Here is a 19,377-nt window from a genome sequence, read left to right on the forward strand (position 1 = left end):
TACCACACTCTGTAATAACTCTCTATTAACGTAACCCTTTCAAATCTAGCTTCCTAATTAAGGCACTTCATCGAAAGGGGAAAACCCTATCAATAGGTTAATTAAATACTAGAACAATATATAATGAACATACCCGCATATTGATTTGTAAACCTTGCTTATTGTAACATGCCTCAACGCCTCTCGCAACGTGTTCTAGGTCTGTGCCATATGATTCGATGTATTCACAATCGCTACTAACGTAGTGGCATGACATTGCTTGACGGGTATCCTAAAACCATAAAATATATTTTATTTCAGCAACGAGGTCAAATTTGGAACCCCATGGTACTGTGTAAATCAGTGGCGAAGGGTGGAGGTATTCTGTTAAGATCCGTCATAAATAGTGCACACTAAACTTTTTCAGTCAAAAGTTTTTATTTTTATTGAAATAAAACTACAATTATTTACAGATGGTGTAAGTTAGTTTTTAAAAATCAATTCAATGCTGCCTAAACCAAACCATAGTAGTTTTGGTATGCTATAGGCGATCCGACAAAATAGTGCACACTTTTTCATTCACACTTATTTCTTTTTGTTGAATTAATAATACATAGTACACGTCATGATGTTTGTTGGTGTTTTTTTTAATTAATTAAGCCCTGCCCAAATCAAACCATTATAGATAAAAAAAAATATTCTATCTATAAAATATCCAAAATGATGTGTGATTTAATGGCATAATATTAGATATTTTATAGATAGACGAGTATTTTTTTTTACTTTTATCTATTATGGCTTGGTTTCGCAGGGTATAATTGAATTTTTAAAACTAACCACCACTACCTGATATATCTATAATACTATGACTGATAAAGTTTATTGTGCACTATGTATGTCGGTAACAGCCTACTTACACCCCTCGCCACTGGTTTAAATGTATAGATGACTTATATTAACGTATGGGTAGTAGTTATATCTGTTTCACCATGCGCTAATCAAAAATTACGTTTTTGCCCATGCCTATATTATATGATGGTGAGTCTTTCCAAATTATTGTTTTTCCTTCTAGCTAAGTCACCAAATAAATACAGTATTCTCTAGAAACTCTTAATAGAGTCGATCTTTCATTTTTTTTTCTTATTATTAAAATGGAGATATTTGTCCTCTCTGCCAACCATGGAGTACTTAGCATGCCTATCGAACAATGATAATCAATAAGATACAATAAACTTACAGTTAATGAATTTCCACCAGCACCATGAACTAATAGCGGATGGAAGAATACTGTATCTCCACTCTCCATTGGCAGATATACACGTCGTTCTTCGGGCGCAATGTCCTCGGAATTTTTTATTTCATAAAACGCTAAATTTAGTTTACCCTGAAAAGAAGAAGATAAATATTTCATATAACATGAGGACAGTCAATACAAATTGCCGAAATAAATTTTGATTCTGCAATACAACATTCACAACCAGGGCTCGAAATTTACCGGAGCGCCGTTCCGGTTAGTGAAATCAGTAAAGTTATCGCTTATTGTTATATGGCTTATCTATCTCAGACGGCCATATTTTTTCCATGAAATGGAGCGATAATTTTGTCGATTTCATGAACCGGAATGGCGCTCCGGTCCATTACGAACTCTGTATCTATTAAGTATTCCTATATTATTTTTCTTTTTGTTCATCATAATCAGACAATCTTCACTAGTGGGAATCGACCGTATTGAAAAAAATACGTAATGCTAATTTGAATCGACCACAGTATTTGAACCTTTGACCCCCGGCTACTACTCTTGACTACTGATTAACCCAGTGGTTCTTAACAGTGGCGCACCCAGGATTTAATATTGGGGGGAGGCCAAGGAGGAAAATGTAAATTAGTCCTATAGGCTCTTTTTCTTCATCACATCCTAATTTCTCGTTTATCGGTCTTTTGTCTATTGCACTCGGTGTACCTACACCATGGTCCCCACATCCTGAAACGGGCCCTCGGGCTAGGATATTAAGGGGCACTCCTACCTACCGCTAAGATTAAAGGCAGTGTGAAAGACTACATTAACGTTTTTCAAATTATGTTTTAGTTAAACAGTGATAGCAATACAATGAATAATTGGCGATTTTTAATACATCTACTTTAATAATGGAGCTGTCGAGTATCGACACATAATAATCAAAAAATATATTGCACAATTATATAAGTAATTGAAAATGTTCATAGCCATGAAGTATAATAGCGCCAGGCGACTTTTGGATTTTAGGCGACCCAGGGATTGGGTTTCTAAAAAAACCTGACATAGTCGAAATTTTTGTGTTAGTAATTAAAATCTAAGAAATTTTTCTAAAAAGGGTGCTGGAGAATTATTACAAATCATTTTTTGCCGTGTTTTTATTTGTCTAAGGCCAAAGGTATAGTTTATTGGCTTTCAATTTCAGTGTTTAAAGTTATTCTGATAATTTTCATTTTTGGGGGGTGCCTGGGCCCCTTGCCCCCCCCCCCCCCCCCTGGGTGCGCCACTGGTTCTTTAAACGTAACCTTTTCGAAGTCACGGTGCACTTTTGATCATGAGAAAAAATTGCTGTGCACCAAAATAAAACGGTCAGAAAATAAAGAAAAATATACGGACATAACTTTTATTACAAATTAAACAGATTAACAGTCAAAGAAAAAAAATATTAAAGATAATATAATATATAGACCTAAGTAATGAAAAAAAAACTGTAACTAAAATTACCCTTAACAAAATCGAATTTATTTTATGTGAAAATCGATCAATGTGATCGGATTTTGCAAATTTCAGAAATATTAGGTCGAATATTTGATATACCTAGCTACCCTCAATTCTTCGTCTAAATTCGTAAGTCTTTCTCGTTTATTAGTTAAGACGGTACTTCAGTGAAACGGCAAATAATTTTCTACTATAGGTGCGACGAAATTTTGGACTGGCTGGCAGTCGGAGAACAAAAGTCGAGCTGTGAACACGTCAATTTGTTTTGTTATGGGGACGGGAGAATTAATTCTTAAATCGTGTAAAGATGAGTAAAAACGTTACCCATTTACTTGAAAAAGAAAACATGTCAATGAATATATTATTATTATTAGTAATAGAACAATAAACATAACATTAAATGGACGCATGTTGACTTTTTATGACAAATTATGTTTTGTGCTGCATGCGTCATTTGCACAATCTTCGCGTTGCGTAGTCACGATCGTTTTAGACCGTGCCCCAGCTGAAGTATAGCCTTAATGTTGAGAAACCGAGCTCACACAAATGTGATGTTGAAAACTGTAACAAGATTTTCATTGCCCTTATGTAGAGAGCTGGATATTCATCTTGGTCAGAAATACAAAATAGTTGTCCAGTGTTGCCAAGTAAAAATTTAAAATTTCAGTAGATTTTGACAAAAAATTCAGTAGATTTCATAAAATATCAGTAGATTTTGAAAAATGTGGTTTATTAGATATGATTTAAAACTAATAAGAATAACAATAACTAATAATATTAATTTATTGTAAGCAATGATGATATTAATGGGTAAAATGGCGCTCTTGGGTAGAGTTACAATGCTTTTTATGTCAATTTAGAAGTGTATAACATCAAAAAAGGTCATGCGTAAATCATTATAAGTTTATTATTAAAAGAATCATCAGTTAATTTACAATTATGGAGAAACACAAATATCAGTAGATTTCTTGAATTTCGAAAAAAAATATCAGTTGATCTACTGAAATTTCAGTAGACATGGCAACACTGGATCAACCATAGAATATTATTTCAAAATTTGATAACGTAACATTTTTTTTATGGCTGTTAAATGATAATTTTTTAAACCAATGAAACTTATATACATTCAATTAGCTCATATAACCCAAAAATATTTAAAAGGTATTCAACAATAATTGGTGTTATACATATTATTTAAATCATTATCAACCAGGATCAATCCACTGCTGGATAAAGGCCTCCCTAGCCTGATTCTATTCCTTTCTGTCATTTGAATTCCTGTATTTATCAAAATCGGTGATATTATATTTATCCTCATATTCATATCGTCATCATAACCATCGACCTGAACCAATCCACTGCTGGATAAAGGCCTCCCTACCCTGATTCTACTCCTTTCTGTCATTTGAATTGCTGTATTTATCAAAATCGGTGATATTATATTTATATACATATTCGTATCGTTATCATCATCATCATCAACTAGGATCAATCCACTGCTGGATGAAAGGTTCCGCAACCTGATTCTACTACTAGCAGTTAAACGAATTTGTGATACTATACCTATTTATATCATCCTTATCAACATCGACCTGAACCAATCCACTGCTGGATTAAGGCCTCCCTAGCCTGAATCTATACCTTTCTGCATTTTAATTACTGTATTTATCAAAATCGGTGATATTATATTTATCTACATATTCATATTGTCATTATCATCATCGACCTGAACCAATCCACTGCTGGATAAATCCCTCCCTAGCCTGATTCTACTCCTTTCTGTCTTTTGAATTGCTGTATTTATCAAAATCGGTGAAGTTATATTTATCTACATATTCATATCGTTATCATCATCATCATCATCAACTAAGATCAATCCACTGCTGGATGAAGGGTTCCCTAGCCTGATTATATTCCTTTCTGTCATTTGAATTGCTGTATTTATCAAAATCGGTGATATTATATTTATCTACATATTAATATCGTCATCATCACCATCGACCTGATCCAATCCACTGCTGGATAAAGGCCTCCCTACCCATATTCTACTCCTTTCTGTCATTTGAATTGCTGTATTTATCAAAATTGGTATACTATTATGGTAATGGATCTACATACTCATATCGTTATCATCATCATCATCAACTAGGATCAATCCACTGCTGGATGAAGGATTCCACAACCTCATTCTACTATTATTAGCGAAATTTCAAACTGTCTGACGTGAATAAAAAACCCATCCCGAAGATAAAACTATGGCGCCATCTATGCATACTTATCAATTATATTAAAATCCAACACCGCCAAGCCGTCTGCAAGACCTAGCGAGACAGACTGGCGAGAGCCAGCTGGCTCAGCTAGTCTACTTTATTACTTGTTATTTTTACCGAAATCCTTTCAATTTGTCAGTGGTTATCAAAAAAAATTTTTGAACAAAATGAATTGTCAAAGACTTTTCGGTTTTCACTAATTCGCGGATTTTTCTGCTTTTATCATTTTTCTCGCGGTGCACTTGCAACAACCTAGCGGTGCACAGGTTAAAAACCACTGGATTAACCTAACCTAACCCAGCCTAACCCAACCTAACATTAATAAAAAATAACAATATTTATTAGTTTTGTTACTTGAGGAATAGCATGCATGTGAAGGGGGTCCTTGTGCGTCCCTGGTAAGACGTACAAGCATCCATTATCCTTATAGATAGACTCCATTGCAGTCCAGCACCCTATAATCTTGTCTGCTGGACGAAACGGAAAATATGTGAGATCCTGTAAATATAATTATGATTGATATTACAAATCGAGTTAATATTTAATTGATTATACTGCAGATTTTATAATATATTCAGAATATTTAAAAGAAAATCTGTAGCATAAACGTAGAATTAATTATTTAATAATTATCAAATACAAATTAACCATATTATTATGAAATGTATTAAAATAGTTCGTACAAAATAACAAGTTTTTGTTTTTTTCTCAAACAATGGTTATTACATTGATCTGACAGTGCTATAATATATAGGTATGTTATCTATGGTTCTATTGTTCTATATAAAACTTCATTTCACATGTTTCGAACGTTCTATATTTAAAATTTGACTTTATTTTTTATGTTACGTTATTTCTACCTCCTGGTAACCATGTTTTCCTGTTACTTTACGATATTTTGTAACGAATTTTGGTCTTGTATTTCTTTCTTGCAAACGATTAAGATTTTTTTTCTTCAATAAGTTATCTATATATGGAACCGACAATATTATGGCTTTTTTTGCATCAAATTACTTTTGTCAACAAACATTTTCTACCTTTATTACCCTGAAAACAATGTAAGCAGGTACCCAAACTACTTTGATATTAAAAACCCCATACGTATTCAACATAGTTTTATTTTAAATTAAATGAATAACAAGTATTGAAGGAAATGTTTCAGTTTTAGTACATATGGATTATGTAATCCATCCATTTCTCGTAAAAAAAGTATCCATTAAGGCAGCCAAGATCCACATTGTAAAGCTAATGAAAAATATTGCAAAAAATTAATACATAATATTATATTTGGTTAAGAATATTCTGAATTTATTACAATAATATTGCACATTACGAAACGTGAACTGATAAACAATTTTAATACAACATTTTAAGATATCAAAAAGTGAAGCAATGGCAGTTATTCACTATCTAAGTGGACTTATTAATTCCAGATGTTTACGAATTATAAAATTCACATTCATATTATAAGCATTTTCATATAATGTGGTATAATGTATAAGTAATGTAGTATAATGATGTGTAAAGTGTTAAAATGTCTGTTTCTGAAACCGTGATTTGAGGTTTTGATATAGCGTATGGCAATACATGTTGTTTTGCAATCTATGTTAATTTATATTCACTATTAAGAGTATAGAACATAATTTCAGCGAATTATTACCAACGGTTTCTGGTAAAACTCTTATGAATCCTCCATGGGAATCGAAAGAGATTCCCACACAAACTAGTTGGTTATTAGGGGGAGTGTAGTGCTATCGGGGACAGAATTCAATACAATTCATGGGAAACATATCATAATCTTATTCAGTGGAGGATATGTATTGCAGATGAAAGACGGTAGTAGTCGTTCGTGATGATGGAGGAGGTGAGAATTTATTTACTGTTTCAAATAACTACAAGGGTACAATCGATGCAATATAATAAATATAACGGTAATTCTGTGTGTCTTTAATCGAAACTTGTAATCGAGTGAGATGTCCAATTGATTCTGAACTGCTATTTTATTGAGCGGCGCACTATGAAATAATATGTTGAAATTATTATGAAATATTAATAATTTGTAATGTTATGAAATTGCAGATTCGCTATCTCATAACAATACGAAATCATATTATATATAGGAACTGACTACGTGAAAAATGAATATTTGCTAAATAATATTATAATTGAGATCTGGGTTACATGAGTCCGAAGACAGCCACAAAACTATGGAATAATCAAAAATCTTTTATATACTACTAATGTTATCTATTTACCTGATGTGGTGGATGAATCGATGAACCTTTTGGTTTATTCAGCAGCATACTATGCATGCCCATTATGTTCGGTCCAACGAAAGCCTCCGCATAGTCGAGAAGTAGAGGAGACTCCGTGTACACGGAAAAAATGGGATCATTAAAAATGTCTTGAATCTGTAAAAATACACATTGAATTATTAAGAAACTGATGATTAAAATGGTTCAAATGCATAAGTAATCAAGTAGAATAACATATACATCTAGCTAGACCGAGAGCTGGGTGAGTTGACCAAATCAAGAGTGCCATGGATTTTCCACTGACAAAGATTCTGCGCGTCACTGAATGCTGAGAAGGGTAAAGTCGATGCATGAATATTGCTGAGTGCTGCCCTACGCCCAAATCAACTGTGTCATGATTTCCATCGATAATATCCCAACGACGAAAAGGAATAAGATTGATTTTAAAGATAAAACACAATATATTAGTAGTCAAATTACGCCTCTCATTAGCATGTATCAAATGTATTAAATACCAATAAGTAAGATCGACAACCACTTCTGGGGTTGGCACCACGAGTTGTGTATGCTATATCCCATGGTAGGCGAATTACAAAAGTAATTGCTTCTCTGATAGCTTAAGGTGATGTCTCTAGGTAAAGTTGTTATCGAAAAATAGCTAGAAAAGTTTATTAATCGGTAAATATATATTCAAAAGTAATGAGAAAAATAAAATAAAAAATTAAGATGTATCGTGGAGTTCTATATACCAAAAATACGTGTCAAATTCGGTACATTTCTATCGGGTGGTAAGAATGAATGACATAAGATTTATTATCAAAATTACGATAAAAATGTACGTAAATCTATTACCTAGGGAAACGCTAAACGTTAATTGGAATTTATTATATCCTTATATCTTTTTTTTCAAATTTAAAAAACATCGATTTGGAGGTTAGAAAGCATGCAATTAAAATCGAAACATCTCGGTTCAGACGTAATTTATCGCAAAAAACGTTTAGCGTTTCTATTAAAAATATTATTTAATAATTTTTAGGCTAGTTATTTAAATTTAATCTTGTATTTTTGTATATTAACGAATCGATTGTAAATAAAATGAATATTTGACAAGACTTTATCGACATATGCTGCTAACGCGGAAATAAATCGAGCTATTTTTGAAACAGTACTTGCATAGATTAAAAAATACATACACACACACATACATTGAAAATAAAGGTTCGCCAGGTACGAAGACAAAAACTGTGTTAATTCTGCTGTCAATAATTTTTGTTTGCGATATTGGAGCATATGTCAATGGACTACATATATCAACCTCCACTTTCTGAAATAGTGTTGTGTAATTATTTCAGATATTTATTACTGTTTTGACGTACCTACCTTTTATAAAGCGATTTTAAAATAAATATAGTTTCATAATAATATAAAGAAAGCATACGAGCGAAAATGCCTAAGATACTTCTGACACACATCAAATTTAATCTTTGTCTAGTAACTATACAATTTATCCATATAAATGTTAAGTGTTTAAAATGTTATAAGTAAAAAAAAATCGTCTATTCACGTGGTAGTCGCGAAAATTATGAACAATATACAATGTTAAAAATAATATGAATTGTTAAAATTTCTAGTCACAATATTATTCAAAGACAAATTAACCCGATCAAAACAGCCTCGACAAACTTCCACTTCACTAACTTTTGTTCTATATGTTTATCCTGGATACAGCGGCAAACACATTTTGAAAATAGCCGATATACTGGATTATTTGTTAGTTTGGGTAAGTTTAAGTTAGATTAGGTAATCCTAACAAATAATCCAGTATATAGGCTATTTTCAAAATGTCTTTGCCGCTGTATCCAGGATAACCGACCTGTACCCTAACTTTAATTACATACATACTATTGTATTATATTTGGGCCATCAAACGTTCATTCCTGTCTACGGCCTTAAAATTATTATCTACGTGCCTATATAACTGTATGCCGTCCTGTCAAAAAGTGGAGGTTGATAATTTAGTATGTAGAAAATAGAAGTTATTATTAGTCTCCATAAAATATAGGGTAAACAATTCAGTGAATGAACACATAAGAGGTGAATTTGAAAATAAATTAAAAACGATTAAATGAACTAAGAAAATTATAACAATAGGTAGGTACAATAAATTGTGTATAACCGTGGTATTACTAATTTTATGCCGTGATGCTTTGATAGTTGAACTTTTTATAATATTTGGATCACTATTTAGTTGCTCATTTATCTGCTACATCATAAAGTCGTAAATATTGTTTTTTTATGAAGCAATCATAAATACAAAAAATTAAGATCTACTTTTCAATCATAGTAGATGCCTAAGAATATGGTATAGGTGTTGATAATTTTTAATTATTTATTCGAGATCTTCAGGGAATTACAAAAGTCCACACCTAGAAACCACTGGGCCAATAAGGTTTCTTTTTATGTCTCCAAATCCATTTCACTTACACATTTATAGGTAAAATAAATAAAACTATCTTTTATTTTATCTTGCACTGTTCTTTAAAATCGACATTAGATTTTTTCAAAGAAATAACGTTCTGTCTTTTTCTTAGAATATTATGTAATCAGTGGTGCACTTACTTCAAATTCTAAATTTTTTTCTTACGTTTTACAATTTTTTTTTTAATTTGTCACTTATATTGTCCTTGGGTTTGCTTATCAAGATTTGTTCACATGTTTATTTACGTTTTTTCTTACCTCCAACTTCTTTTTTATTCAATTCGTTGCGTGTCTTACTTTATTCTTATCTCAGATATAGTTAGTTAGTTAATACAAACCGTCCACTCTGTGGAGGCCCATATGAACCCATTAGGATCGGACATGGTTGAAACGAAATGAATTGGGATGTCTATATAATATCGACATTGTCATAATTATAACTACAGTCGAACTCGGTTATTACAATCTCGGACATAGCGAGATCTCGGATGTAATGAGGAAACAGTCGTTGACATTTGGTATATGATTTTCTCCGTACATTTTTATTCACTGTTATAACGAGATACTTATCGGATATACCGAGCTAAAATACTGGTAATGTGTTGATCGTTTAAAGACATTTCGACCCTAAGCAATAAAATCCGATCGGACAGGATACCGCCGGGGACAGATTACGTTTATGACACTAGTTAAGTGTCTAATTGTTGTTTTCGCCGACAATAAAAATACCTATTCTCTGATATAACGAGTACCGCTTATAACGAGCACATTCAGCCGGTCCAACCTTCCTAGTAATAACCAAGTACAACTGTATATTCCTTATTTTGTTTAATAATAATTCGAATGGCATTTGTTTTGCTATTCATTTCATATCATTCTTTTATTCCACCTCTAGTAGAAATTCGATGTAATTGTCAATTGTACAAGATTAAACTCAATCTTATAAACATTTGTACTTAAATGTTCATTTACTACTATAAATGAATTTTACTGTAGAAAAATATTTATATTAATTCGTATTGACAACGTAAAAAAATCTGGTTCATTGACTGGACAGGATACCCTTGTATTGCCACTGTAAAAAAAACTACGGTAAACAAAATGTAAAAATCATAAACACTTTAAATCAAATCAAATAAGACATGTTAGAATTGTAAATATTTTATGGGGAAAATATGAATTGTAAATATTTTTACATAGGTAAGTAAATATATAATAAATTTAAATGCATTTTTATCAAGCTTATGATTTTTAATATGTGGCGACACACAATATTTTATTTTATATTTTATTGCCATCTGGTTGCGATCGACGAAAGTTTTTAGTAACACATTTTTAGAAATTCATGGTAGATGCCTGTAGATGCCTTTAGATGGCGTTGAAGTCACATTTGATCGTAAATTGAGGCAAAGAATTCGCCTTAAGTGGTGCTCTTGAAATACCCAGTCAAAGGGGTGTTGAGTGGGAGCTACTATGTCCGCTTCCAGGTCTGGCATCATGAATACTATTGTCGCAAGTAGACGAACCGCAAAAAAACTACATCCCTCATATTATGTATACTAAACCCCACTCAGCACCTGGACTAACCAAAGTTATTAATATATCTACGATTGTACTTTCTACACGTTGTTTTCAATAAATGAGTTATTATTTTCGGTGTTTGGAACAAACATTATTCGTCTACAAATCTTTGACGCATTATGAATTGTTAGAATCACGCATTGTTTTATTGTTTTACATGATAACATAATATTTTAGTACTGCATTTGTTAATAATTGAATTTTTTCAATGCAACAAAGTGACATTATACTTATCTACATAGTTAGATAGCGAAACAGGATAAAGCATCCAAAACACACTAGGTTCCTAACAAATTTTAATTCCAAAATAAGTATACATAATAATATACTTTATACAGTTTTGACATAATGTAATAAATCGTAGAATTATAAATTTCAAATTTTAACAGTGACATTTTCATAAAAAATGTATTTGTAATGTAAAAGAATTTTCTAGTCGTAGAATTGTGGATAGAAAAATTTGCGGTTGATTGTTTTCCAACAATCCATTATTTATATTATTACACTAGGTATCTCTATTTATTTTATATAATTAACTTACTTTATAGTATAACTGCACTCCTTTCTTGTCAGAATCTATCATAGTAATTTCTTTCATGAGAACCACATACTTTCCTTTTTCAACGACGCCATTGCATATGTCAGTAAAATGTGCCCTGAAAATATTGTAATAACTTGAGCAGTGTTTCCTAAAGTGGGCGATTTGAATCATAATAATAGTTGTTATATCATTCAAATACATATTATTATAATATATAGGTCTAATAATTAGACATACAATAAGGCAGAGCTTCCTAACCTCTTTGATACTCGTACTTCACCTCTAGAATTTTTTGATTAATACTTACACCCCTACATAATTAAGTCAAATGGTTTTTTTTTAAATTACAGATTGTAATACATATTATAATTCTGCGGGTGAACAAATTGATCTTGGCAACAAGCTTTTAACTCAGTGTTAAATCTAAATTGAGCAATTCTTATAAAAAATTTAAACAACAAAATTCGATAACTTCAAATATTTTGTCGGATTGCAAGCCGCGGTTTGCATGTAAATTAGAGTGATTCCTAGATGTTGTCTTGATTGACATAATAGAACTGAATCTAGATTCACAGCAGTATGATATTACAAGTTTAGTGGAATGAGGACATGGAATGCTTAACAACGAGTATTGGGACCATAGACTATAGATACATATTGGGACCATATTATGCAGTACTGAACATCAAAACACTTCTAAAACTGCTTTTAAATTACATTTAGATTTTCCCGCAATATAATGTCGCTTAATTTCAAAATCAGCCAAGTCCATAATGGATGAATAGGAGAAAAACAGCTTTTTGTTTTCTCAAGCGCACAGTCACAAGGGTGAAAGTTTATCGAGTATAGAATATTTAAAATTAATATACATATTCCACATTTCGATAATGCATAAATGCTAGAAAGCAGTAGTTCTTCAACAATTCACAAAAAAGTCAAAAATACCTAAAGGTGGACTTGGCTGATTTCGAAATCTAGCGACATTAATTAAACTAGACGATTGTGAAAGGAAATTAAATTGTACTATTGTGTATCAATTTATTTTTATGAGAAATAAGAATTGACATTTTTAAATAACAAACTAAAGTTAATTGTAAATAACATGGCCCCCCTTTAAATTGGGAACCCCTGCAATCACAGAACGGATTAATAAGATATAAATGCGAGAGCCCGTAATAATAGACTTTGAAGCCAGCTTTGGTTTTGAATTAATGACGGTTAGGCAATAAAACGCTAAAAATGCAAAATACAAAATGTCTCTAGATTGATTTTTCGCTTCGTTTATATTTATTTATTTATTACTACGTAATATCGTCACTGTTCTGGCAGAAGACACTAATTCGAAAAAATTACATTTAGTTAGTTATACCAAAATGTTCCTCATTTCAAACTCTACTGTCTGGAAACCTTCTTAATAAATTAACAGTCTTTATTTTAAAGTCATCCTTTTTACGATTACTTAATAAACTCATACGATAGACCATTTTAACAACTTCAAAGTCAAATTACTCAAAACTAGTATTCTCCAGTTAGTGTGTTCTGCCAGAACAGAGACGATATATGAATACAAGTATCATATCATTTGATCTAATTTTATGCAACGTAATCAGGCAAAGAGACATATCAGTGTAGTAAAAAGTGCAAAGTTATAAAAAGTAGGTACACTCTACTAGTCTACTCTATAAGCATACATTATCGTAGTAGATTTTATTAATATAAGTTACCTGCACGTTTCGATGATATCTTCCGAAATTAATCCCTTCATTATCATATATCCATTTTTCTCAAATAAATCTTTCTGTTCCTGACTAAAAACAATCTTAGGTCGAGAACTTTCTTCGCCAACTGATACACTGAAATAATAATACAATTACATATAATTAATTCATTCTAACAATTTATTTGCGTACTATTTTCAATTATTATTCATGACGTGTAACCTCAAAGGGATAGTGTTATACGAAACCATACCAGCGCATCTATTCTATACATAAGACTGCTTTTGCGCTTGTTAGTTGTAATTGTTAGAATAAGTGCTATGTTTTAACAGCACCTATCTTGGCTATGATAAATTTTAGAGCGAGATAGACAGTTTTGACTGTTTAGAGGGCTAACTTATCGTAATTGTTACAATAAGTGCTAATACTTCGATACAAACCTATCCTAGACAGTGACGTCCCGTGGGGGTAGGCAGATTGAGCGTCGCTTGGAGGCGGCAGTTACTCAAAGGGCGGCAAATCGAGGAGAATCATTTGTGTCGCTACATTTCAAAATCAGCCAAGTCCACCTTTAGGTATTTTTGACTTTTTTGTGAATTGCTGAAGAACTACTGCTTTCTAACATTTCTGCATTATCAAAATGTAGAATTTATTAATTTTAAATATTCTATACTCGAAATAATATATACTTTCACCCCTGTGACTGTGTATTTGAGAAAACAAAAAACTGTTTTTCTCCTATTCATCTATTATGGACTTGGCTGATTTTGAAATCTAGCGACACATTTGGTATACTTATAAAGAAATAGCTACATAAACTGTGTACTTAATAACGAAGATATCTTTCCTTTAAAAAAATCAGCTTGCTGGTTGGAAACAAAATGTATTAATTAACATAAAAGGTTTAACAGGACTGTATTTTTTTGTCGGGTTCGCGATGTCTAGTTTACTTCGGTTGCCCTTCGACGTCCTTGGTGACCAAAAACGACACGAGCACGGATGATAAAAAATATTGTACCTATTTATAAAAAATGGGGCGGCATTATGTCTAGGAACGTCACTGATCCTAGGTAGCTGCCGTAGCGGTCGAAAGCAGTCTTGTGTGTGGAATAGATAAAAGAAACTATTGAAGAAACCCTTGCAGATGGGTTTATGGTTTCGCTATCAAAATCGCTGCGACGTCTTTATACTTTCTAGCATAGACTTCGGTTGACTACTTGCTGTTTCAAATCGTAATGTACGAATATTTGTTCACGTAGGTATAATAATTATTAAGATCTATCGTTAGGTGTCAATACTGACTAAATTCAGACTGTGTCACTGAATTGCGAATTACGATGGTAGTGTTTTCAAATTATGTTACATTGTATTGTTGTTTTAATTTAATAAAACGCATTTTACTTTAATTACATTTAACTTTTTTAGCACTTTAAAAGTGGAATAATTACTACAAAAAAAATGCGTTTTATTAAATTAAAACAACAATACAATGCAGTTCCACCATGAATTGACAGTTAACAAAATAAAAGAAATTATGTTACATTCTCAAATATATTCGTTGAATAAAATATTAATAAAATATAAAATATTAATTACATTTAGGTACAACGCTTTTCTTACCTACTTATTTTCTAAAGATATTTTTAAGATAAAATTATATTTCACCTTGAGCTATTTTTCGTAGGAATATTATAGAGACTATTTCAGAATTTAACCTTGTCTACCTAAAACTCAAAACAAAATAATCCTATTTTACAAATTACCAATAAATTGATAAGTGTAATAACTGAGGGCTGAGAATTAAATTAGTATCGACAAGAAGTTATCTATTATTATTTACAATTAAAAAATGAATAACACTAATACGAGAAACAAGGTTCAAACAGTATAATTATTCCTAATATTGGATTACTACCCCATACGTCTTTTCCCTGTCTCACCCTCTCTCAAACGTTTACGTGTATGTTCTATCTTACTGGCTTTCTTCTAGTATTTCAGACTTAATTATGAGTCTGTGAACTGCTGCATCAGCTTTGCGGACTCTTTGTTTGTCAAACTTTATGTTACTACGCCTCCCTTTCAAAGAAATCTAATCTTGGCGCCTCCCCCATCTCTTTATTCCATTAAAAAATACAGACACATTGTTACGTCTGCAAATAATGTACATGTGCTTATTTTATTAGCACAAAGTGCTCTTTTTTCTACTAACTTGTTGACTGCGGAGCTTTTAATTACTATGTAATTACCGCATTTAAATAACATGCTAATTATATCGAATGGCCAATTAATTAGTGTACAACAGGTGTGCCGTCCGCGTTGAAAGGACTAAATGGGCCTGCATTGATTTATTCACTCAATTTTACCCAAATAGACAAGTTTAGCAATAAAGTTATCGTTCCTAAACAAATTTGTTTCTTCAATATGATTTGACTATTTTATATAATTTTTTCATGTACCGTTTAAAAAAAATTAAAATAAAATCGGTTAGGTACATGTTCAAACACGCGCGTTAACATGATCTTACTCCCCACTCCAATTTTAGTTTGTCAATTTATGGCTACGGCCGTATGTTGTAGCTTAACCACTGGGGAATGACAAAAGAAATGGCGTATTTCAAAAAAACACTACCTTATTCTTAGGTCAATAATTATTATAAAGCAATCATTATTCGTAGAATGTTTATCACACTTGAATGGTCAAAGACATAGCTTATAATTAGTATCTTTAGAATTATCTTCAAATGTGTTAATCTTGCCCATTTCCCCTCAAGGGGGGGGGGGGGGGCTGACAGGGCTCTAGCCTGGGGGCCCGGATTCATTGAGGGGCCGGCGTGGTGAGTCGACCAGATAATTGAGATAAACACACATCACAAACTTGCTCTAACAGTGAAAAAAGTGGCCAAGTATGAGGTGATGCATGAAATTTTCAATTGTCTCGATACTCGACAACTCCATAATTAAAGTGGATTTAAGTAGGTACTAAAAATATACTAAATACCCACAATTTTACACTTTTTACACTGCCACAGCAGGGCGTCATACTGCCATTAACCTTAGCGATATGTAGGGGGCCTGACAAAGATCCTAGCCTGGGGGCCCTATTCATTATGTGGGGGCCATAATAATATATAATATGTAGTTTTTAATTTTTTTTTTAATTAAGAAAACAAAATAGCTACCCACACTTCATTTAGTCGTTAACACCAGTCGGTTGTAACACCATTAGTAGATAGTCTTGATAATGGTGTTACAACCGAAATAGCTATCGACAAACCTTTTTTAAAAACCTGTAGAATTTAATATTAATTATATTTTCATTTCTTGAAAAAATACATTTGTTTAAATTACTGTTGGTTTAATATTCATCAAACGCACACATAATATGATAACATTGTAAATATTATGATAAGACTCACTTATTTATAGCGGATGTCAATTTGGGAGATGCATCATTTTTGATAACATTGCAAGCTGCCATGTTAATTAATTTTTAATTAATATGTTGTATTGGTGAACTATTTACTGTATTATTTATGATTCACTGTGTCTTATTTTTGTGTGTCCTAATTTTAAATACTACACAATAAGATTCATTTCGATTGCCAGATTTAGCATTTTTCGATAATTATTGTTTAAATAAAAATAAATCACCATCTGTATAATATAAATTAATAAATTTGTTTTGTTTTCAATTAAAAAAGATAACAATGTTAAATAAATATATCATCATCAACCGGGGTCGATCCACTGCTGGATGAAGGAAGGCCTTCCCTATCCCCATCCACCCTTCTCGGTCTCTAATTCTTTGCTGCCCCGTACATCCACCGCACTTAATGAGTTCGTCTATCCAGCGGGTTTTAGGGCGTTTATTGTCCCTTGGATATCACAGTATGACAGCATTTTTTCAACAGTCATCCAGCCCATTTCCATTTCATCTGCTTAGCGACCTCTGTCACATCGCGTACTCTTGTCTGCTTCCTTGTCCATTGGTTTATTTAGTGATATTTACGCGTTATGCCCAACATGCACCATGTCACGTTGCGCTACTCTAATAAATATATGACTGTAGAACTGTAGGTATACTAGTAAAGCTCTCCTCCCCGGCCTGGCCACGTATATTATCTATGCATCTGCCAGAGCCTCTACTCTCCCCTTGCGCATAATGACGAAACGCACTAATACAACATTTCAAGTTCCATTATTTCGAAAATAAGATCGGCGACACACATGTTTTTTTATATTACTATCTGGAAACTGTCCATTTGGAATCTATTACTAACTTGGTGAAGTTTTCAGATCGATAACGTCATTAAGATAGAAATTTTGCCTAAATGCCTAAATTTAAATAGAATGTATAGACACTCATTAGCACCTGTATAAGAATTTTAAGTTTCTGGATATATGGGAAGTAGACGAAAATTAAGCATGACAGAAAAACTTAACTGAAAAACACACTAGGTGTAGTGACACCGTGGCAATTTTAGGTACATGGAGACCCAGAGTACTGACAGGTTAGGAGGCACTTTACAAAAATAACAATATTCAATGTTATAATAAATATAGTAAGTAATAATTATGAGCCCAGAATTTTTTACACTTTGATTGACTTTTTACTCCCCGATTGCGAAAAATATGCATCTTTTAGATTTTGGTACTTTTTTATGAAGCAACTGCCTGATCTCCTTCATGGAAAACAATTAGTGACAGCAGCGGCGATTTTATTTGACGTAGATGACTCAATCGATTTAAAAGGGGGCCTTGAAACAGTCCAAACCAGTCATAACATTATACTGAAATCTTAAGCAGTGTCACCAGATACAATAATTGACAAAATATATGAAAAATCAATGAGTTGATGAAAATTGGATATAATCTCACAAGCAACTCAAAAAAACCAATGTAAACCTTTCGTAGATTTGAAAAATAAATATTATCTTCTTTTATTGACCATGATATCAGTAGATCTACTGAAATTTCTGTAAACATGGCAACACTGATCTTGAGAGCATTGAATCCATTGGCGAACAATGGTTATTCTAATATTTTCCGTGTGACCTCTGATCCAAAATTAGTGATCAATTAAAAATAATGTGAGTTTATTATACAGATAACTATATTAATTATATTGCTGATAAATGTCATTGACAATTAATTAAAGCCTATGAAATTGATTTTTTAACAAATCTAGCTAATACCTACCTACCATTGTTTATTCAGAAAAATAGTGATTAGCCAAGGAGTCACAATACAATATAGCAACCAATAATCAGTTGGGAACCCCTGTATTTGAATAGTCATTATGTATTTCGATTTTGTCTTGTAAAAAAAATGTCGTTTAAGTTGTGATTATATTGAGATTGTCACTGCGACAAATTTAGTCTATGGTTTCGTAAATTCAATGATGGAGTAGGTAACTTAGTAATGAGTCTCTGTAAATTCAATAATATTTTGAATAGAACCCAACCCGCAGACACAGTAGACAACATTCTTATAGAAAATACATGGTACCAACCACTAAAAACATGCGATTTTGACATGATTCGAAAATGTGTAGGCTAGTAGAAAATGATGAAAAACGTTCATTGAGTCATGCAGGTGTCGATGCAGTGCAGTACAACATGAGGTGACCTCACTGTTGTTCTGGTGATTTCGGCAGATTTTGCTAACTGACAATGTTCGTTCAAAGCAACAGCAAAAAAACATTTTAAACACCAAGAAAAACGACATGACACACTTTTTTCTCGTAGCGGCAGCTTACTGTAACGTCATGTGATATGCACCATTATATATTTCACACTTTAGTTACAAACATAACTTGGTTAATC

General features: G+C 32.2%; 1 protein-coding gene across 1 annotated transcript; it reads right to left on the minus strand.

Annotated features, from left to right (window-relative positions):
- Positions 1-236: 236 nt before the first annotated feature.
- LOC147064205 (phytanoyl-CoA dioxygenase, peroxisomal-like) lies at positions 237-17,030 on the minus strand. The gene is made up of 7 exons (XM_085958674.1): positions 16,969-17,030; positions 13,560-13,688; positions 11,836-11,950; positions 7,236-7,391; positions 5,335-5,478; positions 1,234-1,363; positions 237-271 (listed from the first exon to the last, which is right to left on the minus strand). Exons 1-7 carry the CDS (start codon positions 17,028-17,030, stop codon positions 237-239), a joined length of 771 nt encoding a protein of 256 aa, XP_085814800.1.
- Between the last annotated feature and the right edge of the window lie 2,347 nt (positions 17,031-19,377).

The sequence above is a fragment of the Rhyacophila brunnea genome, unplaced genomic scaffold (assembly GCF_057557595.1).
Source record: "Rhyacophila brunnea isolate RB1 unplaced genomic scaffold, BYU_Rbru_1.0 scaffold_8, whole genome shotgun sequence".
NCBI classification, from domain to species: domain Eukaryota; kingdom Metazoa; phylum Arthropoda; class Insecta; order Trichoptera; family Rhyacophilidae; genus Rhyacophila; species Rhyacophila brunnea.